This window comes from Eptatretus burgeri, chromosome 12 (assembly GCF_056783735.1).
Source record: "Eptatretus burgeri isolate ZD-2024b chromosome 12, Ebu_testis_v1, whole genome shotgun sequence".
Classification (NCBI taxonomy): domain Eukaryota; kingdom Metazoa; phylum Chordata; class Myxini; order Myxiniformes; family Myxinidae; genus Eptatretus; species Eptatretus burgeri.
Genome location: NC_140972.1, coordinates 8,993,945 through 9,018,039, shown reverse-complemented (window position 1 = coordinate 9,018,039; position 24,095 = coordinate 8,993,945). Strand labels below are relative to the sequence as shown.

At 45.2% G+C, this 24,095-nt stretch overlaps 1 protein-coding gene across 4 annotated transcripts in view; it reads left to right on the top strand.

Annotated features, from left to right (window-relative positions):
* Window positions 1-24,095, top strand: part of LOC147015048 (uncharacterized) — a 68,607-nt gene that overhangs the window by 36,147 nt on the left and 8,365 nt on the right. For all 4 annotated transcript variants that reach the window (XM_085849406.1, XM_085849407.1, XM_085849405.1 and 1 more), the window contains 6 exons: window positions 12,581-12,817; window positions 17,370-17,528; window positions 18,243-18,276; window positions 21,560-21,627; window positions 23,463-23,510; window positions 23,779-23,850. In XM_085849406.1, the coding sequence (XP_085705532.1) occupies window positions 12,581-12,817; window positions 17,370-17,528; window positions 18,243-18,276; window positions 21,560-21,627; window positions 23,463-23,510; window positions 23,779-23,850 (618 nt within the window). The remainder of the gene's footprint in view (window positions 1-12,580; window positions 12,818-17,369; window positions 17,529-18,242; window positions 18,277-21,559; window positions 21,628-23,462; window positions 23,511-23,778; window positions 23,851-24,095) is intronic.

Here is a 24,095-nt window from a genome sequence, read left to right as displayed (position 1 = left end):
CAATGAAAGTTGTTTTTGATTTTAGAACAATTTGTCATGTCCACTGAATGTTGTTCCATTATTTTGCAAATTTTCACCTTGATGAGCCTTAACCCTTTGAACCCCAGCAGCCGTTTTACCAGCCGCTATTTAAACCTCCATTTACCTGAGCGGCCAGTTTACTCGCTGCTATTCAAACCGACATATACCTGAGTGGCCAGTTTACGAGCTGCTATTCAAACCTCCATGTACGAGAGGGGCCGGTTTACCAGCCGCTATTCAAACCTCTATATAACTGAGTGGCCGGATTTTTCTCCAGGGAGCCCAGGGTTGGGGAGCCAATAGTCCAAGGAGCTCAGGGTTCAAAGGGTTAAATCTTCCGGTTCACCATTGTAACAGCGGGCTGTATGAGATTGGATCCATGTTGTGTCAAAGAAGATAGTTGAGGCTCCTTGAGGCCTTTCCTAGTATCAACTTGTTCTGAATTAAGAGGGCTGTCTCTATCAATGTTTTTTTATTTATTGATATTTGCACATGTTGATAAACAGGATTGGGTCGACTCAAAATGAAATATCATGAGAACACCCAATCATTTTCACCAAAGCATGCCATTTTGGCCTCGATTCCTTCAACTTGAATGCATTGCCACAGAAAAGCCTGGCAGTTGACTGATCCTGCGGTTCGCAGTTGCTGGTTCTGTGTCTCACATACTGCAATTGCCCCAGAAGTGTGCACACACACACACACACACACACACACACACACACACACACACACACACACTATTAATTGTACAGGGTGTCCGAAAATGGATATACCAAAAATAATGTTAAGTAGTTATATTACTCTCGCCAGGGCATTTGGGTGCATTTGTTTGTTTGTCCGCACAGAACTTTAGTGTTTTTCTCTGCAACTGCTTGTCGGCTTTAAAATAAATTTTCACCACTGGTGCGACTACTCATGTGGAATGTTTTAATAATTATGAGGTCAGGTGTCATGTGATGTGGTAGCCATGTTGGAAAAATGGAAAAAAAACATTGGACCTCTGTATCTCTGAAACCGCTCCATGGAAAAAAATTTAAACTTTGCACATGACAACGACTCGTCATGGGGAATAAGTGTGATTTTTTCTTCATGACATCATAGGTGCCTTCATTATGTTGTCCAAATTGCATCTGTATAACACTACATCTGATCAGTATGATAATTTGAGGGTCATCTTGGGATGAAATGGTCCACAGAAATTTTTTAGCCGCGTCTCGCGTAGCGAACGCTGGCTCTAAGAGAGCTCCGCGTTGTTCTTGTTCTTGTTCTTCTTCTTGTGGTGAAGACAAAACCTTTCTGACTCAGCTCTTTTATATACAGGATCTGGATCTCCTTAAATACTAAACACATGTACACATCCTCACATTGAGGGTGCCTTTTGAGAGCGTCTATCATCAACTTTTAAATATATTCGGACATTTGCTTTAAAGTTTCGAAAAGTTCACGTTACTATTTCAAGATTATTCCATTTAATGTGTTGTAATTTCGTAAATACACGATTTTCTCGTCATGAACAGGAGCCTCCATGGGTCTCACTATTGGCTCCATCAAGGTACGTGACGAAATATCGGAAGTTGTTGTTATTGCCTTTGGGACGCGGCTCTTGGACACATTTGTCCTTGTTTGATGATGTAATCATCACGTGATTCAGCAGCCATATTGGGTTTTTTTATTTATTTAAAAAAAAACCTTCAAAAATCTTCTCTGAAATGGCTGAACAGATTGAGGGGAAAAAAAAACTTTATACATATGACCGCCTATCTATCAGGGTTCCCACTGACCTGGAAAGTCAGGGGAAGTCAGGGAAAGTCAGGGAATTGAGGTTGGTCAGGGATTTTTCAGGGATTTTTTTTTTGTTGGTCAGGGAAATGTGTGATTAGTGCCTCATGATCTTATTTAGTACTCTTTACACCCAGTCAATTATTTTGTTCTTGATTATAAAAGTTTTCTTTATTGCTCTTTTCATGAATTGTTTGCTGTGCAGATGCTGTGCAGGCAGAAGGTGGAGTCACCTCTGTGAACATTGATAAGCCAATATTGATGTATGTCAGGGATTCTCATGCCAGGTATCAAGCAGCACTGGAATGTAAACGTAAAGCCACAAGTGAGCTCGATCAAAAGACTGCAGCGAAAAAGAAAGCATGTGAGCAGATAAAAGTGCTTCAGACTAAAAAGGCAAAATTTATGGAAGAAGCAGCAACTGAATCTCGGAAGGTTGATATGGAAATAGCAGAACTACAGAAACTAAAGAAGTAACAAACTGACATTTCACTTAATGTAAGCAACTGTCCATACTGTATATGTTAACTATTGTAATAACATTACTCAAACTAGAGGCGGAGCACTCGGGAGAGTGCAAAACCTCCGCCGCCAATACTGCTGGGTCACTCAAGTGAACCTTATATCTTATTCATTAAATATGATGTCAACAGTGCTGACAGTTATAGTTCTTTTCTCCATTTTTTTTTGGGGGGGGGGGGTTGGAAATCACTTAAAACATGTAGAAATGCCAAAAAAAGAAATCGAAATTTTGTTGAAAAAAAAAGTTGCAAAAAATTTTTTTCTCTAAATTTTTTTTGGGGGGGGAGGGTTGGAAATCACTTAAAACATGTAGAAATGCAAAAAAATAATTTTTCTCTAACAACTTTTTTTTGGAGGGGGGGTGGAAATCACGTAAAACATGTAGAAATGCAAAAAAAAAAAAAATTCTCCAACAAATTTTTTTTTGGGGGGGGGGACAAAGTCCAAAATCTAATGGCATAATCCTTGGACCATACCTAACCCCCCCGCCCCCAAACCAAGTTTCGTCGAAATCCGTCGAGGAGTTTTTTCCGTAATACTGTTCACAAACAAACAAACAAACAAACAGAAAGGGGTGAAAACAGTAACCTCCGATCTTTGATGGCAGAGGTTAACAATTCACATTTGTTTCCTTAATTGCTAGTTTTTGCCGACCATATAATTCTAAGCTATACACGCTGCTTGATGTTATTGACATTTTCGCAATTCTAGTATATAACATCTTGACTGTTACTGCAACTTCCCATGTAACATTTGAGTAATTTCACTTCTGCGGCGGTGAACGTACCTGCATCCGCAGGGAATGGTACAGGAGTACCCACCTAACCGTAGAAGTTCAACAAACGGTCCTTTTTAGGACCAGATGATTGTAGAAAAATGTACAATATAGTAGTCTGTTAGTCATTTCTGCAATATCATCGGTGAAGAAGAACTCTTTTGTCAAGTTGGATATTTTATTGACAATAATAATGGCATTTTATCTGCAACCAAAAAGGAAAATAGACAATATTAGTCTGATTACTTTCACACGATATGGTACACAGGAAAATGCCATGAACTAACAATGAAGATCTCATATCGGCATTTGCATATTGAACATTACTCACTGGCGATAAACAATTGCACTAATGATAATAATAATGATACGAACCAACGATAATGTCCAACTATAATGAATGAAATAATAAAGGACAAATGCACAAGACACTAGGACATAGGGCAATGACAATCACTCTTCATCCCCCCCAGCTCGGGGTCCACACCACGAGCTTATCTTCTGCATCAACCAGTCACCCGATTCCTGCCAGGCCGGTTTTCGAGTTGCTCGATGAGGACGTGCAGCAGGAGGCGTGGGCGGTGAGGTCGGAGCGATGGGATCTGTAGGTGAGGAAGGTGGCGTGACACGGTTTGATTGGGAGGACGACAACGTTGGAGGGCCGCTTCCAGGAGGAGCCGTGCGAGGAGGAGTTGACGGCGTGATAAGCGGAGGCGGCTTCTCTGGTGTCTGACCGGGGGCAGGCGGATCTTGTGCAAGAAACTGACACGGAGGAGGTTGAGTGAAGGCGCGGACATCCGTTGGTGGCCGCGAGTCTCGCCGCGGCGGGTATGGCGAGGGGCCGGGAGTGGGCATGGTAATGTCCGTTGAAACCGGGACGAATGCGCAGAGGAATTTGCGATTCCGTGATGTCACCCTCCCCGAACCGTCAATCTTGACGCAGTATTTGTCATGATCCAACACCTCGGTTACCATGCCGGTTCTGTCTCATCGCTTGGGATGATTTCCCGCACCATTTTGCATGAAACATCTGTCTCCGGCATGGAGAGGGAGCGCAGGGAGAGCGTGGCTGTTCAGAGACTCCTGCGACCGAGCGTAGCGTGTGCGAAGCGATCCCTCTTTCATTTCCCAGGCCTCCCGCCATGTAGGCCTGATGTTGGGGTTGGAAAACTTTTCCAGTCGGTTCACAAAAAGGAGCGAGTCTCGCAGCGGCTTCCCGAAGATGATTTGGGCGGGCGAAATGTCGCAGTCAGGGTCGGGCGTGTTTCTTAGTTGAAGGAGGGCTCGCAGGAAGCGGTCGTTGTTGAGCATTGCGGTGGGACCGACGTTGGATCTCAGAAGTCGCTTGGTGGTTTTGACTGCAACCTCTGCTCGATTGAGGGTGGTATGAGATGCGATGCTTGATGCCCCATCTAACGAGAAAGTCACGGGTAACACCGGCAGTAAACTCCGGCCTGCCATCGCTGGAGAGTTCTTCCGGTACGCCAAAAGTGGCGAATAGTGAGCGGAGGCAGCCGATGAGGCCCGCGGAACCTGCGTGCGAGGAACCGGGAGGACACGTGAATACTTCCGACCAACCCGACAAGCGGTCACCGACAACCAGGTAATGGTGTCCTACAAAATCGAAATAGTCAGCATAGACAGATTCGAAAGGAGTCAATGGAGGCACCGTTGATGCTGCAGGAAGAGGAGGCTGTGACGGCGCATTGCGGTTGCAGTTGGCGCATGCTGCGCTTATCGCGTGAATGTCCGCGGTGATCCCCAGCCAGAAGACGATGGCACGTGCACGGAGCTCCATAGACGAGGTCCCTTGGTGAGCGGCATGGAGGTTGTCCAAAACAGCATGGCGGAACAACGACTCGATCCTCAAAAAGGACAGCACCGTCTGAGATGTAGAGCACGTCGCAGTACTGCCAAAAGGGGGAAGCATGAGGCAAGTCTTTGTCAGTTACTGGGAAACCGTTCGTGACCGTCTGGACCAGGGCACGCATGTTGTCGTCATTCTGGGTTTCTTCGACGATTCGAGACCATGGTAGCGCCGAAATCTCGGCGGCTTCGCGCCGGATCGCAGTGGCGAGCGCATGTTCCATTTGATCGACGACGGCCAAGGAGCTTACTGCAATTGACGGCGAAGGATGGCGAGACGTCGCGTCGGCGGCCAAATTGGACCTCCCAGACATGTGTATGATGGAGAAACGCCAAGGCAAGGTGCGCTGCTTCATCCGAAAGAGTCTGATGTTGGTAATCTCATCAAGGGTGCGGTCACCAAAAATCTTGACCAATGGTTTGTGGTCTGTCACGACTAGCAAGTTGTCACAACCCTGTGTGAAGAAACGGGTTTGTTCCAGACCCCATGCGACGGCAAGTGCTTCCCCTTCAATCGGTGCATATCTCGACTCGGCGCCGGAGAGGAAGCGAGAGCCGGCAAGAATGATGCGCCACCCACCCGGGCAGCAGTCCGGTGCTTCCGAGTGGCATCTGCATTGTTTCTGGAGCAAGAAGTATCCGATGCCGTTTGTAGACCAATCAGGCCTGAGGCAGGTCTTCTTTGCCATGTCGAAGATTCTCACTCCTTCCTGGATCGCTGAGATGATGGCAACTTTCGAGGCCTGAAACGCTTCGTCGAGTACAGTGGTCCAGAAAAACTTGTACTTCGGACTGAGGAATGGCTTGAATATGGCCATTATGACCCTCAGCTGAGCATAGTTGCTCACCTGGTTCACTAAGCCGAACCAGCTGCGAATGTCTGTGGTGGAGTTAGGCATCGGAAAGTCCCTGATGGCATCTCGGAACTTCGCCAGAGGTTCGATGGAGGTGTCGGTGATGTGGAAGCCGGCGAACTCCACCTCCCGCTGTGCAAACTGGAACTTGTCCGGATTCATTACCACGCCTGCGTCACCGACAGTCTTCAGAAAGTCTATGGTCCGCCACCAGTGAGACTCCAAGTCCTCGTTGTAGTGGGTGGTGTCGTCAACGCACCTCTCCTTGCACCCGAAGTCAGACAAGATTGCGTCGAAGCGGCGGTTGTAGCCATCGCTCGAAGCGAGAAAGCCCTGTGGAGCTTGACAGTAGCGCCATCTGCCGAATGGGGTGATGAACGTCATCAAGTGACGGTCGGATTCACGAAGAGGGACGGAATGGTAGCCATTCCAGGCGTCTGTAACGGTCTTCCATGTATTCCCTGGTATTCGACGAGCGAGGTGGAAGGGTGACTCAGCGCGAACGGTTCCCTCTTGCAGAACCGGTTGAGCGGGGAAAGATCCACTGTCCGGCGTGGGGTGTCATCGTGCTTGCGCGTGACTACTATCCTGTGGCACCATGTGGCGGGCTCACCATTGGGGACCCGTTCTATGACGCCGAGGGCTTCGTCACGTAGCAGGTCCTCGTATATTTTTTCTGCCAGTGTATGGGGATCGGTGCAGCGGTGTGGCACGCACGAGGGACGGCCGCCTCGTCCAGGTGTATTTCCACCGGCGGGCCATCCATGACTGGTAGACGGCGGTGGGGGCTCGTGTTAAAGGTGGACGATGAGAAACGGTCAAGCAGTCAATGTCGCATCTTGCTGTTGTTCTCCGGCGTGCAGGGGAAGGGAAGAAACGAGGGTCGCTCTGGAGGGGCTTGTCGTCTGCGGCAGCCGCAGTCCTCGTTGCCCTCAGCACCCGCGCTGCATCCAGCGTTCAGCGCTCTGATCGCACCAATAGAAGATTGAGTCTCAGAGTCGCTGGGCAGCTTGTGAGCGCCAACGATAGTCGGGAAGTTGGGCGGCAAAATCCCGAGGGCAAGGAGGGACTCGTGCGACAGGAAGAGGCAGTGGATGTCGCTGATGACATAGATCATCGCACGGCGTGACATTACGTTCTCCTGAGGATCGCGGCCCTCAAGGACGCCGAAAAAGGCGCCATCGATTTTGATTTTAGACTTGTTGGCGGCTTGCAATTTGAGCGACACAGGACGAAGATCGTTTCGGGAGAAGTTATGTGCTAGGAACTTGTCGAGGGACCACACATCAGATTGCGCGCCACTGCCGGTGACCGCGTCTACATCGGCGAATGTCGATGAGCGGAAGGGGCGATGGACACCGGGGGTGGCCCTGTCCATGCTGATGTGCAGCTTGACGGTAGGGTGTTTCATGAACCGAGCACGACGCCACTCGCCTGCTGTGAAAATGTGATGCTGTAAGACGACGACTTGGGGGTCAGACACCTGCGGGATCCGGCGTCGCCCGCGATAGCATTGAGTTGTGGCGATCGACGAGACTTGGGCGAACGAGTCTTCCTCATATGTGACGGCGTTAGACCCTGCCGGTTGTGCTGCACTGTGGCGGGCGCCGCTGCGCCGCTGGGCCAGGTAACACTCTTTGCACCACTTGTGAGCTTTGCGATTCCACCCGCGGGCAGTCTCCGAGAACACGAAGAAGTTTCTGCCGCAGTCTGGGCAAGGCGCTTGCTTGACCCTCTCGGCAGGTGGTGGCGTCGGAGGAGGTGGTAGATGAGTCGGCATTGGGCATTGCACGTCCGTAGCTGTGGCAGCCGTGTTGGGTCTGGGGGTGTTGGCGCACTTGAACGAGGATATAGCCGAGTTGCTTGGAGACGGAAGGGCGTTTCTGGCCATTCCTCTCCCTTCGACGAATGCGATGACGTCGTTAACGGACTTCAGCTGAATGCCCTCGACGCTGAGAGCCTCGCCGCGGATGTCGAGGTCAGTTGTCCCCGCCAGAAGAACATCGCGAATAGTCTCATCGGTGTAATTCACGAGATTTATTTTCCCGCATGCGCATTTATCTGATACGCTAAAACCACAAGTTTCCGCTTTACCACGGACTCTGGCGGCAAAGGCCCGAAAGGGTTTGTTGGGGCTTTGGTGCATGGCGACTAGTTCGGCGCATTTGACTCCACGAGACACAGGGATGATGGCCAGGGACTTCATGGCCACCATGACCTCGTCGACGGGACGTGTTGTGATGATAGGGTCGGCTTTAAGGAGGGCATCACCGAAGGTGTCGCCAGCGCACTGGAAAAGCTGCAGCGATGCGGATGCAGCGTCGATCCCAGAGCCGCAGCAGAAGTTGTCCCAACGGCGCTCAAACGAGTTCCAAGTCTCACTCTCAACTCTCGTGCTGATGCGCGGCCCCTCCAGCTTTGGGCCCTTATGGCGGGCGGCAGCATTTGCGTCATTCTCGGTGGCGAGCTGATGAGTGAGGTTGTGGTTCGTGAGTAGGGCAACAACGATGGCGTTAGTTCCATCGACAGTCCTGAAACTGCAGTCCGGCATATCACACTCGAGGACCACCATCGTGGAGAATGTTGTCAGAAGCTGCGCGATATGTGATGGACCATCTTGACTTGCTAGGCCTCTATATAAAATGCCATTATCATGAAGAAGAACTCTTTTGTCAAGTTGGATATTTTATTGACAATGATAATGGCATTTTATCTGCAACCAAAAAGGAAAATAGACAATATTAGTCTGATTACTTTCACACGATATGGTACACAGGAAAATGCCATGAACTAACAATGAAGATCTCATATCGGCATTTGCATATTGAACATTACAAACTGGCGATATACAATTGCACTAATGATAATAATAATGATACGAACCAACGATAATGTCCAACTATAATGAATGAAATAATAAAGGACAAATTCACAAGACACTAGGACATAGGGCAATGACAATCACTCTTCAATCGGGTGTTCTAGCTTGTCTGCAATGTCACATTAACAATATCAATGTTTCGTTGTTATTTTGCAAGATTTAGATGTTCTAAATGTTGCTAAATTTTTTGTGATATAATTCTGATCTTGTGCACGTTTGACATTAGTATGATGTGTTTTGCAAGTTTTATATTAATAAAATTAAAATGCCAGTACTAGCTGGGAAAGTGTACTTTCTGGACCATTTTCAAAAAGACCGAAGTTAACACCCAAATGAAGAATCAGTTTAATTTCCCAACAAAAATGGTATTCTGAAGTTGTCGAAAGCACGCCTACATATTTTAAGATTCAAATAAATTTTGAAGTGGACACAATTTTCTGCTAGTATTGGCATTTTAAAAAGAAGAAAAGAATTGAAAATGATTGAATGTACACTTTGTATAAATCAAAATGGTGATGGAAAGGAGTCGGTATAGGGGAGAAGGAGCCGAGTAAAATAACTTTCTAAATTTTTACGTTTGAAAAGGTCAGGGAATCTTTACCAACACAGTCAGGGAATGTCAGGGAATTTCTTTTTTGAGATTGAGTGGCAACCCTGTCTATGAGGAGCAAAATATTCACACATATGACGTCATAGGTCACATGGTTTGGCAGCCATATATATTTATATATACTGTATATTAAAAAAAATAATAAACCTTCAAAAATCTTCTCTGAAATGGCTGAACAGATCCAGGCGAAACTTTACAAGTATAACTACCTATGTTACTATCCATGAGGAAGAAAAGGTTCACAAATATGACATCATAGGTCACATAGTTTGGCAGTCATATTGGATTTACCCTAAAACCTATAAAAAAAAATCTTCTTGTCCAGAACTGCTGGACAGATCGAGGGGAAATTTCACAAAAATGTTCCCCAAGTCTTGGGGATACTAGGATATTCGTGAATAATTGATGTCAGATGTCAGAAGGCAGTCATATTGGATTGAGCAAAAATCTTAATTCTTTCTCTTGAACAGGTTAATCAATCGACGTGAAACTTCACAATTATGATCGATTAGCGATGGGGAATATATGTTTCAAATTTCAACTTGATCAGACGCATGGAATGGCAGCCAGAATTATTTAATTCTTTGAATCTGGGTTCTTTTTTATTTATTTATTTTCCATAAGGCTCACTTGGTTGTGCCTGGATGAGTTTGAGGGTATAGGAGTAGCAGCTGAAATGTGAATCCTATCTAGGTTCCTCCTGATGACTTCATCTTTGCTTTTTGCTTGTTTGGGTTCCTTCTAATGACCTCAATGCAGGACTCCACGAATTTGGTCTTCAATTTGACTTGAATTGAATTCACTTTTATCCTATTCTGAATTAAATTGAATAAAAATAAACATCATGGGTCAGGATCATATGGTTGCATCAAAGCGGGACGTCTTGGTACCTGGTCAGCAGCTATAAAGTGGCAGTTCTAGTTATCTATATATTACTTAAACTCTCATCTTGTATATATTTTTGTATGTATGTATGTATGTATGTATGTATGTATGTATGTATGTTCCCGAAATACAGCCAAAACGGTACACGATAGCGCAAAAAATTTAGGGCCACCTTACTCACCATTCTCCTGCGGTGTGCAGTGTCAAGTTTCGTTCAAATCTGGCAATGAAAAAATTATTAAAAAATCAATTCCCCATTCAGTCAAGTACTCTTCGGGAGAATTTGGTCAATGGAAACAACCTCAGTGGTATAGTTCGCTGGAGCTATCTTTTTTTTTTAATGATTTTTTAATCAACCGCTGTCACAACGGGTTCATGGGTCGTCTAGTGTCCATTATAAATTACGTAACACACCAGCACACAAACACCACACACACACACAAACACAAACACACACACACACACACACACACACACACACACACACACACACACACACACACCCACACCCACACACACACACCCACCCACCACATCAAACAAGTCCTGGTGAGGGTCTGCGATCTCTGATTGCTCTTTTTCTTGTTATTTGAGATACTGACATAAATTTGATGTGAATACATGCAATGGATGCTTAAATTTAACTTTGTTAATTTTTTTATGCTATCATTTCGATATTCGAGATTTATTAATCGAAATCTACTACTTGAAATTTTCATAACTTTGAAAGGATTCCACGAAAAATATGCAAAACTGTATCTCCATCATCATCATCATCATCATCATCATCATCATCATCATCATCATCATCGATGTTGATCTTTGTCAGGCCTTTGGCCCGATGATTATGGTTTTCACAAGGTACATGTAAACAGTATTGTGCCAATTTTAAATTCGACTCGGTGCAGACACCAAGATTTGGATTTGGGTTCCAAAGGACAGTGCAGACATAATTCATTAAAAAGAACAGAAAAAGAAAAAGTGAAATGGGATGTATTTTTATTGCCGGAAAGGCTAAATAATGTGTGGGACTAGCTGGGCCCATGCGGCATCCACTCTGGCTTTAAACTCAGCAATTGCTGGAACTGGAACCACATCCGAAGGGAGGGCATTCCACAGGTTCACAATTCGATGGGAAAAGGCAGAGGAATTGAAATTCCTTTTCGTTCACTGTTTGAAGATTTTTGAGAGGGCGTCCAGGCCGGGCGTCATCCTGATGAAAGATGAAAATCTGATTTAGGTCAAGGTTTTCATAACCGCACACAATCTTAAAGACCTCGATAAGATCTCCTCATTGGTACCAGTGCTGCATGTAGAAGAGGTTTAGGTGGGAAAGCCTGACGTGGTACAAGACGGCATGGAAATCGACAACCATCCGGGCTGCTAGCTGTTGGACATGTTCGATTTTGACGATGTCGTGTTGGAGGCTCAGGTACCATGCTTGGACACTATTCAAGTAGAGAACGGAGATGAAGGCCAAATAGGCATGGATAAACACCATTTGGTGTAAGACGAGTAATTTCTATCTTGCCATTTCCCGACCTCACTCTCTCACACTTACCTCACAGAAAAACTCTCCACCTTTCTTCTCCCCTGCATCCTGCCACCCAAGGGGGACAAAAATCACCTCCTCTGGCTTTTGATCTTGGATAACCAGTCACCAGCCTGTGATGTGAATTGCATGGGCTGGCAGGATGGCCTGGAGGTAGACACACTCATCTTAGAGTTGTCAAGCCTGGGTTCGAAGTTCGAACCCCTACCCAGCTATAAACTGTCATCCTGGTGTTTCACAGGCAAGGTGATTCATGTGTGTGCCATCCCTCAGGTGGAAATTAAACTGGGCGTCCCATCTGCTGGCATTTGTTGGATTCTAAAAATTCCATGGTGTCCTTTGCCAAGAGTATGCGAGATATCACCGGTACCATGAACAAATTACAAATTCCTGTTCTAACATTCAGGGGGAATTGCATCAGTGGCACTGCTGCACCCTCAAACAAATGATGCTACCCGCAGCCATGTGCTGCATACTTGAGAAGTGAATCACCCACCTCATCAAAGTGTGCAGTTTTATTTTTTTTTTTTACAGTACTTTTCATCAGGTTTTATTCTCTCCTTCACATCATTACATTCTGCATGACATTCCTCAGAATGTTTTTTTTTTGCAGTTCTTGAACCTTGTGATGTTAAGGTCAGCTTTCTGGCAAATTCATGTCCGGTTAGTCTAGTTTTGATTTAATTCCAGCCTTGAATTTCCAAGTCACAAGATGCGAAAGTTTTAATCAATTAAATAATTAACAGTCTAACCTGTGGGTCACTGGTTTATCTCCGAGTTTGTCATCATCCATCTTCTTTCTCTTATGTTTCCTCATCCATCCTGCATCCAGATTGCGAACGTGGCTACATCATGGCAGAGCCTCACCGACCATTGCTTAGTGATGGCTCTGCCAATTTGACATGCAATTTGCCATCATCAGGAGATGTCTATTGGGTTTTTGAATCCATGGATACAACACAATATAGGAACTTCACTGGGCCATCTACAATTAGCATCTCAAACAAAGTTGGTCTCTGGAGCTGCACATCAGGTCATGTGACAACGGAGTATTGTGCCTCCAAAATTGGTGAGTGTTGTCATTTTACGTTCCTTTAATAAGAGTATCCTTTAACCCTTTGAACCCTGAGCCCCTTGGACTTTTGACACACACGCACGCGCGCACACACACACACACACACACACACACACACACACACACACACACACACACACACACACACACACACACACACACACACACACACACACACACACACACACACACACCTCCCTGGAGAAAGATCCAGCCACTCAGGTATATGCAGGTTTGAATAGTGGCCGGTAAACTGACCGCTCAGGGATATAGAAGTTATAAGAGCGGCTGGTAAAACGGCCGCTAGGGTTCAAAGGGTTAAAGAACATGGAAAATGACCCTGACAATTCACTTGTGATAATCTTTCAATGAATTAAAAAATTCCGTATATTGAACACTTTTCACTTGGAAGCAAAATCTCAAAGCATTTTTACAAAAAAAGGGAGAGGTAAGAAAAGTAATGGTAAAAAGATGGGGGTTTTCAGAGAGGTTGATAAACAATAAAAGATGAGGTTGTGCAACTTTTCAAAGACAAAAGTTTCCCAGTTTGAGGAACATTTCTGAAGTATGCTCAATCCCCAATGGTCTTCGGCCTTGTGTGAGGAACTGCCAAGGATGTTCCCCATTTTTGGACCGTATGGCTTTTCAGCAAGGTTGTCAGATGTGATTAGGTCAGAATGTAAGTACGAATTAAGTTTTGTTTCATTGAAAGCTCCTGCAAGTGAAATAAAGCATCCCACTGCCATTGCTGGTATACAAGAAACCCTCTTATCCCCCACTCACATCAAGGCGCATTTACTGCAGGACGACCGGTGGTGCCACACGTTTTTCAGTACCTCCAGAACCAGTTGTGGCTGGAAGATCGACAGAATTGGTTGCAGATGTTTCGATAACAGAGACCTGACATGAAAACTACGGAACACGGATCAGGATCTGTGGAAAAACCGAATTCTGCCAAGTAGCCGCAACAAAATCACATTTTCCGAAATCTTTATCGGTCTGCCATCAGGACGATTAGTGATACCATGCTTCATGAGTTTGAGTACCGACCGTATGATGCCAAAGGACATGCTACCAGATGCTACTACGTAGTCCATAAATGTTTTATTTAATTCTGCCAGGGCATTACTGTATGACACTTTGCGCAACACTCACAAAACACCAGATGGAGATCGCTCCAAAGGCAACAACCACAATGAGTAAGCTCAGCATTTCATGCAGTCTTGCAATGCATGTTTTTACCTTCAGATGTAATCAGCATGACAAAATTAGCTTAAAGCGATTACCTGGACAACCGGCCTGTATACCTTTTGACGCTACATAGGATGCATGAGGATTACCAGGAAAGAAACTTCACGTAGGATGCCACATTTGTTTAAGGAGTGACTTCATCACGTCTGTCTATTTCGATTTATCATTCAGTAGCAAGATTAATCAGAAAGGAGATAATCTCAACCATGGCTGACAGAATGGCCTACAGGTGCGCACACTCCCCTCTAAGCTGTCTAACCTGGGTTCGAATCTCAACCCGGCTATAAACTGTCTTCCCGATGTTTCAGTTACGGGGCGATTCATCAATGTGTGCCTCGTCCCTTGGATGGGCATTAATTGGTGGATGTTAAAGATCCCAAAGTGTCCTTCATGAAGTGGAAGTGATCGATCTTGATCACGATCTTGAACAAATTCCAGATTTGTGCACTCGGTCGAGTATTCTGCTTTGGGGTAGCAACGTGCCCAGGATTGTAATCTAGACAAGAAACTGCTCCAGCAGAACCGACACTCATATAGAGCAGGCTGATGATGATGACACTTTGTGGAGCTCATGGCCTTCACATTCAGCCAGAAACTGTCCTGCGAAGATCTCATGACAAGCTGGTTTTTATCCCCCTCCGCATGGCAGAAGGGGGATATTGTTAAAAGCTGGTACTGACCTGTACGTCATCGACTACCCAGTCTTTTCTTACCTGTTTTCAGCTCATAATGTTGCACAAGGCCTCCACCAAATGCTGTGCAAGGTCTTCTCTGGGTTTCTTTTATGGGCTGGTGTTTGTAGTTGCTGTCTTTTACCATCTCTATCTGGACTTGCTCCTCTCTTCCCTCTGCCCGACTCCTCTCCAGGTGACACATTCACCCAGAAACTCTCGTTACCCTCCCCGAGTGTAAGCTGCACACATCTACATTCATTCATCTTCCTCTGTCACTCATTGAACCATCTTTCCGGACATGCTATCTCATGCTCTTCCTTCGATGACTTGAAATATTCGGACCGTCACAATGTTATCGTTGCTCATACTTCTACTCTTGAGCTTTACTATACCTCCAGAGACCATGTCCCCTTTTCATTTGTAAATTCCTCCCTTGTGCTGGACTTTATCCTTGACTGCTCACAACAACAAGATGCAGCCATTGTTCTGAAAACAAAAGATTAATCTCTCAGCCACCAAAATAATAATGCATTGTCTTCACACATTAGAGACCAGACATATTTATATTGAACTCTACAAATGATGTAAAGTGGTGGATTATTAATGGAGGACAGTTAAAATCCCTGGAGCCATTTTTTTTGTCGTATTTTTTCCCCCCCACAGGCACTGTTGAAATATGTGGTTAAGTGGTGTTTGTGGTGTTATTTATGGTTATGAAACAAATAATGTGTTTCTTATGAGGTCAATTAATGAGCCTTCATAAGTCAACTGGGATTGCTATCATCATATTCCTCTGTTTCCCATTAATATCAGAAAGAGTTGACATTTGTAAATATGGACCGAAGAACAGGTTATGGGGAGTTACAGTGCCGATAGAAAGTCTATACCGCCTTTCAAAATTTTCACCTTTTGCTGCCTTACACTGGTAGCCTGGAATTAAATTGCATTAAATCAGACTTTTTCCACCTTTATTTACGCATCGTAACCCACAACTTCCAAATGACAAACAAATTCTAAAAAATATCAGCAAATTAATTAAAAATACAAAACTAAAATATCTTGGTTTGATAAGTGTCCACCTCCCTGAGTTAATACTTGATGGAAACACCTTTGACAGCAATTACACCTGTGAGTCTGTTGGGATAGGTCTCTCCCAACTTTGCACACCTTGATTGAGCGATATTTGCCCGTTCTTCTGTACAAAACTGTTCCAACTCAGTCAAGTTACATGAGGAGCGTTGATGGACAGAAATCTTCAAGTCATGACACAGATTTTTCGATTGGGTTTAGGTCGAGGCTCTAACTGGACCATGAAAGGACATTTATCTTTTTGTTCCTTAGCCACTCCATTGTAGCTTTGGCTGTGTGCTTCGGGTCGTTGTCATGCTGAAAGGTGAACTTCCGACCCAATTTCAGCTTTCTTGAAGAGGGCAGCAGGTTTTCATCAAGGATTTTTCTGTATTTTGCTCCATCTATTTTCCCTTCTATCCTGTCAAGTGCCCCAGTCCCTGCTCATGAGAAACATCCCCTTTACATGATGCTGCCACCACCATGTTTCACAGTAGGGATGGTGTTCTTTGGGTGATGCGCTGTGCTGGGTTTGCGCCAAACATAACGTTTTGCATTTCGGCTAAAATGTTTAATCTTAGTTGCGTTAGACCACAAAACTTGTTTCCACATAGCTTCAGAATCTTCGGAGTGGTTTTCTGCACACCTCAAATGGGACTCAATATGGGCTTTTTTGAGTAAGAGCTTCCTTCTTGCCACCCTACTATATACAGGCCAGACTTGTGGAGTGCTTAGGATATTGTTGTCACATGCACACAGTGAACAGTCTTTACCATAAAGGCCTGTAGCTCTTTCAAAGTTGCCATTGGCCTTTTGGTGGCCTCTCTCATCAGTCTCCTCCTTGCTTGGTCATTCAGTTTGAGGGACAGTCTGATCTCGGCAGGGTCTTGGTGGTACCAAATGCCTTCCACTTCTTAATGATTGTCTTAACTGTGCTCCAAGGGATATTCAAGGCATTCGAAATATTTTTTATACCCATCCCCTGATCTGTGCCTTTGCACAACTTTATCCCAGAGGTTTTTTGAAAGCTCCTTGGTGCTCACGGTTGAAACTTTGCTGTGAAATGCACTACCCAGCAGAGGAAACCTTCAGGAACAGCTAATTTTATTCTGAAATAATCAGAATCACTACAATTTAAGACAGGTGGAAGTCAATTAACTTGGTGTTTGATTTTGAAGGTGATTGGTTACACCTGAGCTGATTTAAAATTGCTAATTCCAGGAGGTAGACACTTATCCAACCAAGATATTCTAATTTTCTATTTTTAATTAATATTCAGAAATTTGTGGAATTTGTTTTTCATTTGGAAGTTGTGGGTTACGATGTGTAAATAAAGGTGGAAAAAAGTCTGATTTAATGCTATTTAATTCCAGGCGATAAGGGAACAAAAGGTGAAAATTTTGAAAGGGGGAGTAGACGATATAGACACTGTATATAGGAGAGGAAAATCGAGTCATCAACAAATTTGCTTCGATGACATGTGATGACATGAAATAAATTTGTCCATCAAACTTCCATTATTAAAGATATTGTTTCTGTTCCTGTTTTTGTAGACTCTGTGGTGCTGAATGAATGGAAATGTACAGCCCATGAGCATCAAACTCAGAATGCAGCAATGCATAAAAACCAAATGATGATCACCATCATTTGTGCAGCCACTGCTTTCCTCATCATTCTGATCCTGATTTCCACCATAACAATCTGCAAAATGAGTAAGTGATGCAGCCACACACCGATAACCACCCATAACCACAAACTTGCACTGTCGTCTGAGCTATCGAGCCGTGGTTTGAATCCCGACACAGACATAAACTACCATCCTGGTGTTTCTCAGGCAATGGGAGGCATCGGTGTGTGACGTCCCTTGGAAGGATGTTATGCGCAGAGTCCCATCTCCCATCATTAATTGGTGAACGTTATAGACCCTACGGTGTCCTTCATGAACAGGAAGCGAGTTATCGCCGGCATCCTGGATGAATTCCAAATTCCTGCCTGGACTGTAGGTAGCAAGTGCTCAAGTCTTCTTGGAGGTTCCTTGACACTGCTTGCTATCTTAGAGTGTGATTGCTGCTAAGGCAGCAACTCCTGCACTATAAACAATGACCAGGTAGTTCACACGTTTCGTGTAAATGGCCTTCTTCGGTTACGAAGGGAAACAAATTCGAATCACAAGGGAAAAAATATAAAAATAATAATAATCAATGATATCAAATCATTGAATTCTAACCTTCAAAATGCCATGGATATACAGAATGACTATACCTTTTGACATGAAGCTTAATAATGATACAAATCCGTTCTGATGTGTAAAACAAATGTGTTTTGTGTTTGTAAACAAAAACAAATGTGTTTGTAAAACAAAAACAAATGATCCCACACGGATCAGCGAAGTCAATGGAATCAGTGTGGCGATTTCTGTGTTGCAGGACACCGTGCCCTGGTTTCTCCGTACGCCTCGCAGTGAGTCAGTATTCTTATATTTTCCACCCTTATGTAAAATGCCCAATTCAATAACCGCGTGTGCTCTCTTCGGCACAAATGTGGTTTTTAAAGAGCAAGAGCAGTATGTACCTTGTACGACCAACTTTACTTCCATGCAGGAGCGAGGCTCTTATTTTTAGATCCTCGTGGAGGATCTCTAAGTCTTACTCACATTGTTGTTCTTCATCTTTTTCTTGTGGACTTTTTTGTTTCACAGCCTACAGTTTTCATCGAAACTTCCTGAAACTTGGCATATATATTGTTGCGGATTCGCGCCCGCCGGCGTGCGGACGGCCACGTAACTCGAATCGCGGCTCGTCGCCCACCGGACGGACAATCCAGTCGTGACCCTCTCGGACTAACGCCGGGAACCAGTCACGGGTGGACCTTTCGGTCTCACCGCGATCGTGCCAATCGGCCCCCGCGTGGGATAGGGTTGCTCGCCAAATTCGACCTACCTAAGTACCCACACGGAGGGTAGACCGGGCGATCGCACCTCGCCGCAGGTCGACTTTGGACACGGGCCACTTAAGCGACCCGTTCCGTACTATCGGGATAACCGAGCGGTGTTATTCATCGGCCTTGACGGTTCGATTAATTATCGGGCGTCTGAGCCCACGACCAACCCTTTACGTGAAGCAAGATGGGGATTCAATGAAAGAAATGACGAAGCGAAGCGGGAAAACAGTTCAACAATAAGCACATTTATTTCGCGATGAACGGAAAGCACACATATACAATTCCACCAAAAGCACATGTAAAAGAAGACAATGCAATATTACACAAAAAGCAAATGCAACAATGCAGATCTATCCGACTACCGGGCACACGGCAACACTTATACAATTTTACTTCACAGACGGCGCCGACAACACACATTCCCAAAGCAAAAGAAAAGAGAACCACCCTCCAGGATGAGGGGGTAGGCGGGCCTGGGGCCGAGACCGTGTCGGGCCTACCCGTCTGATGATGAGACGCGAAGTGGCGGTGGTGCCTCAACTCCGCGGGCCTCGCGGACAGTGTCTGGTAGGGGGTGGGAAGGGGGCCCCCTTTGTCGCACTATCTCAGCACGGGGGGAAACAGGAGGGGGTTGCTGATGCTCGGGGAAAGGAGGATATAACCCTGTCTCGGGTCCCGCGGCGAGCGTCTCCTCCTCCACCTCGGTCGCGTTGCTGGCCTCTCTGGTGTGCAGCTCCCGGCACCGACGCGAGCACCCCCTCGTCCGCCTTCGCCGCTGTCACCTCTCCACAGCTCCGTCCTCTTCACTCCGACTAGTACCACTTCTTTCCAGCTCCACCGACGACTCTCTTGAACTCCGCACACTCAACTCAACTTCCAACTCAACTGCCTTGACTGACGAACGCAGTCGTTTTTATAAGCCCCGTGGCTTCGCTCTTTTACCCTTGACCCTCTGCCTCCGACCCTTCACCTCTCTTGCTGGCTCCCCATTGGCCCGAGGAAAAGTCGGCGTGAATGCTTTTTGATCCATGAATTTGCATATAGCGACCGCCCTCCAACGCCCTGGAGGCGGGGCCAAATCGCCCCTCGCTCACCGATTGGACGGAACAAAAGTGGGCGTGAGTCGTTTTTGATCCGTTTTTCTGCGGAAAGTCCGTGATGTTTTTGAACACGCTGCTCGGTGCGCGCCCCGCACGAGTCCAGCATCGGTGCCCACGAGTGGCGCGAGATGACGGTGATGCGATGGTGGCGAGTTGTGACGGTAAAGGTCGTGGCGGTTGTGGTGAAGCGGCGTTGTGGTTGGTGGTTGTTGTTGTGAAGCGGCGTTGTGGTTGGTGGTTGTTGTGATGGCTGTTGAGACGTGGTTGGTGGTGGTAATAATGGCGGCTGGTCCAAAATAAAGATAGTAAAAGAAAAACGGCTATCCTGAAGAGTCACAGCCCGCATGAATGACATTTATTCCCTCTAGACAACGGGTTTGGGCCTAACTACACATATACTTACCGAGATATCTCACCTAAGGGACCTGAATGGTGGTTTGTGAATTTCGTCAACCACAACAATATGTAAAATTACCCTGCGCAGACAGTAACCATCTCCGATTTTGGAAATTCTTCCAAGGAAAAAAGTTGACGGCATAATATCGCCGCTAATGGAAATCGCCTATACCATTATCTCCGAAACTAGGCAAGCTGTTTGAATTTTGTTTGCGGGAATCAAGCCGGGCATTAGCACAGATAATTTATCGCAAACCTGATACATCACAATGACGTCATATTCGTTTTTATGACGTCATCATTAAGAGGACGAGGATGTTAGCTCATTTGAGCTTGTTTATTTGACCGACTTATGCACCAATCACCCTTTTAAATAGGTGCGCAGCACGATCCCACATTCAAACCCACAAATGCTCCCGTTACCCACACTTTTTAAAACCGCACGTGTCCCGATTGCTCCCCTTTTAAACTCACGCATGTCCCGATTGCTCCCCTTTTAAACCCACGCATGTCCCGATTGCTCCCCTTTTAAACCCACGCATGTCCCGATTGCTCCCCTTTTAAACCCGCGCATGTCCCGATTGCTCACCTTTAAATCCACGCATGTCCCGATTGCTCCTCTTTTAAACCAACACGCACCTCGATTGCTCCCCTTTAAAACCGACGCATGTCCCGATTTCTCCCCTTTTAAACACACGCGCATCCCGATTGATCCCCTTTTAAACCCACGCGCAACCCGATGGCTCCACTTTGAAACGCACACGCATCCCGATTGCTCCCTTTTTAAGCTCACGCACACCCCGATCACTCGCCCTTTTAAACCCACACACACCCCAATCGCTCACCCTTTAAAACCTGCGTGACCACCAATTTATCACCCTTTTAAACCTCAAACAAAATGACGACCTTTTTTTTGTATATACGATCGAGGCTCGTGGAAGAGCGAAGTGATTTTTTTGTGATTAAGCATTGTGCAGATAAACTCCTCATCTGTGGAACTCAACGATATGCAAATTTGAAAATGTATCATCAATTCAGGTTTACACACCTCTCCGCATATTTTTAAAATCATCTTTTCCTACCTCTTGTTTCTTTGCAGAGTCCTTACAGATGTCACTTCTAAATCAAAAGTGGCATGTAAGAAATGGATTTATTGATAAAATATCATGTTGCCAACATGCGATGTCCATGTGGAGAGATAAATAGTGTGTCAAAACGAGTTTATGCCTATCTGGGGTTTGAGAACATGTGAGAACAGAAGAACGCTCATGTTGTTCCATATAACCCTGAATCCCCTTCTTTTATAGGTATGACACCAGACCTCTTTCATTACTGCTAACCAAGACTGACCACACTGAATACCACGACATCCAAGGTTCACCAATTTTCATTGTTCTGTTGTAAGATGCAAGCACTAACGTGATTCTATATGGACCTTTAAATCGATGATGATAATGCCAATCGATGCGCTCTCGATTAGAAGGGTTTGCCTTCTTTACAAGACTACCACAGTGGATTGTTTGCAGGGCATTGAGAAACTGCACTGCAGAATAGAAAAAAGAATAGGCGACTAGATTAAATTATTATTGAACGACGACCAATAATATTGGCATAAACATTGTGGATTTGAAACTGAATGACATTGATAACCTGTTATCGGGGGATTGAAGCCTGGTGTTGGCTTATTGGTTATGGTGGCTGGCTTGAGATCTCCGGGCTTTGAGTTTGAGGCCCTGTCGTACCGTCGAAATAATATCAGGTGGGTTGATTCAACCTGTCATCCTTCCGAGGTTGGCAAAATGAGTACCTACTTTCTAGTAACAGGGGCATTGCATCAGCGGCACAGCCATGCTTCCAGAAAATGATGCAACCAGCAGCCACAGGCTGCAGACGAAGCAACAACATTGGCGAGTGGACTTGGACTTGTGGCTTTGAGTTGAACATGCGTTCGGAGTGGTGCATTTCAATAAGAACTTCGTTGGCAAGATTTCAAAATACTGAAAGAAAGTTCTTTAATCGATATTACAATGACAACACGTCACCCCCAATGGTGAGAAGTATCAAGTGTCACGTGTGTTGCTTGCTTTCACATCTGCAGACATCCATCAGTCACTCGTCTTATACGCTCTCTTCGGCACAAGTGTTATAACTGTTAGTGGTAGAGTAATCTACTCTGACGTCTTAATGTATTGCCACACCAGGAACTTGCCAACAAGTGATGCAGTCTCTTTTATAATGATGATGCAGTCAGAGAGAGCAGAATATAAGCCATCGAGAGTCATGTGGCTCGTGACAGCTGAAGAAAGCATCTAAAAGGCCTTGGATGTTAGAGATAGATGTATCCCAGGCAGAAATGCTACAGTTAGAACTATATAGTACATGCGAGTAGTACTCATATACTATAGTTGGTAACAGATCCTACGACAGTAGTCTGCAGAGAATTACTACAGGAAAGGAATGCTATTTTTGCCTGGGATAGCTCAGACCTAGGCAGCTAGGTGCCAGTTTTTGCATTTGGAGGTTCCAGCCTGACATCTTGGTTAAAGTGCAGCTGCTGGATTATTTGTTGTATTGCTGACTGGTCAAAAAATAGCAGAAGATCCAAGGTGAAGAAACTTGCCGTGAAGCAGATGATGCCCAGTGATGCAGCCAGAACTTGGCCAAAGGTATTCTTGGGATCAGAACCTCCTGACATGCAGGTTTTACACAGCAAGGGATGCTGGAAGATTAACAACCACAAGAACGGCAGAGTGGAGGTGCAGGAAAAGTGGTGATTAGGTTCACAAGACTGGTGTGGATCAGCAAGCATAACAGTTCTGAGAAGCCGTTGATGTCCAAGTGATTGAGGACACGGAAGGAATGAAGAAGATGTGCATGGTCACATGGACGAGCGAGCACCTTCTATTTCCAGCACCTCTTCCGGTTCGGCGACTTTGCACTATTGTGCTATGAAGCATTATAACGTTATTTCACTTTTGGGGTGTGATGCCATTTTGATTGTCATGAATATAGATGGAGGTACAGACATAGGGAGGAGGTGTAACATATGGCACAAATTGGGAGTTGTCAAGGAATATTATAATGAAGGATTAAAGATTGAGAATCAGCAACAAGTATTCTTCAAGAAATGGAAGTAGTTATTGCAGATTCAAAATTAAACACTGACGCACTGTAAACATTTTTATGTATTATTGGTTGTGTTCCTGGCAGCTGTGGTTGCTGACGAGCCGTACGAACCAATGAACATATTGAATCAAGGTAAGAGAATTCCAGTCTCTCTGTCTTCCCCACCCCACAACTTGCAACTCCATCCCTCTGCTGTTATCGCAAATTGATTTTATGAGAAAACGTTTACCTAAGAGATACAGCTGTTGAAATGTGAATGAAAATCATCAGATAGGTCGCAATAATCGACAAAGACCAATTGATTGAGCCACAATCAAGGTGCAGGTAAACTGCAGTAAGGAACAGTTCCCTCCTCACAGCGACCCGTTTTTCTCTCGCCTTCCAATGCACGTTATCGCAGCCGAATCCAAGGAAGAATTGCCCGACTATGTGAATGTGACCGATGCAGAAACAAGCTTACAACAACCTGAAGGTACCAGACACATGGTGTCAACATGATGATTACACACAAGACTGAAACAACCCACATTGCAACGGACCTGGCAGGATGGATTGCCGTCATGCATTTAGCAAACGAACCATCATCACCCGTGTTTGATGTAAATAGAGTCCTTGCGATGTCAACATGTATATATTTACACAATATCTACACAACACCAACACTTCCATGTGTATGTCTTGTACTCCTAAATCTAATAGGCTGTCCATAAAGTGTTT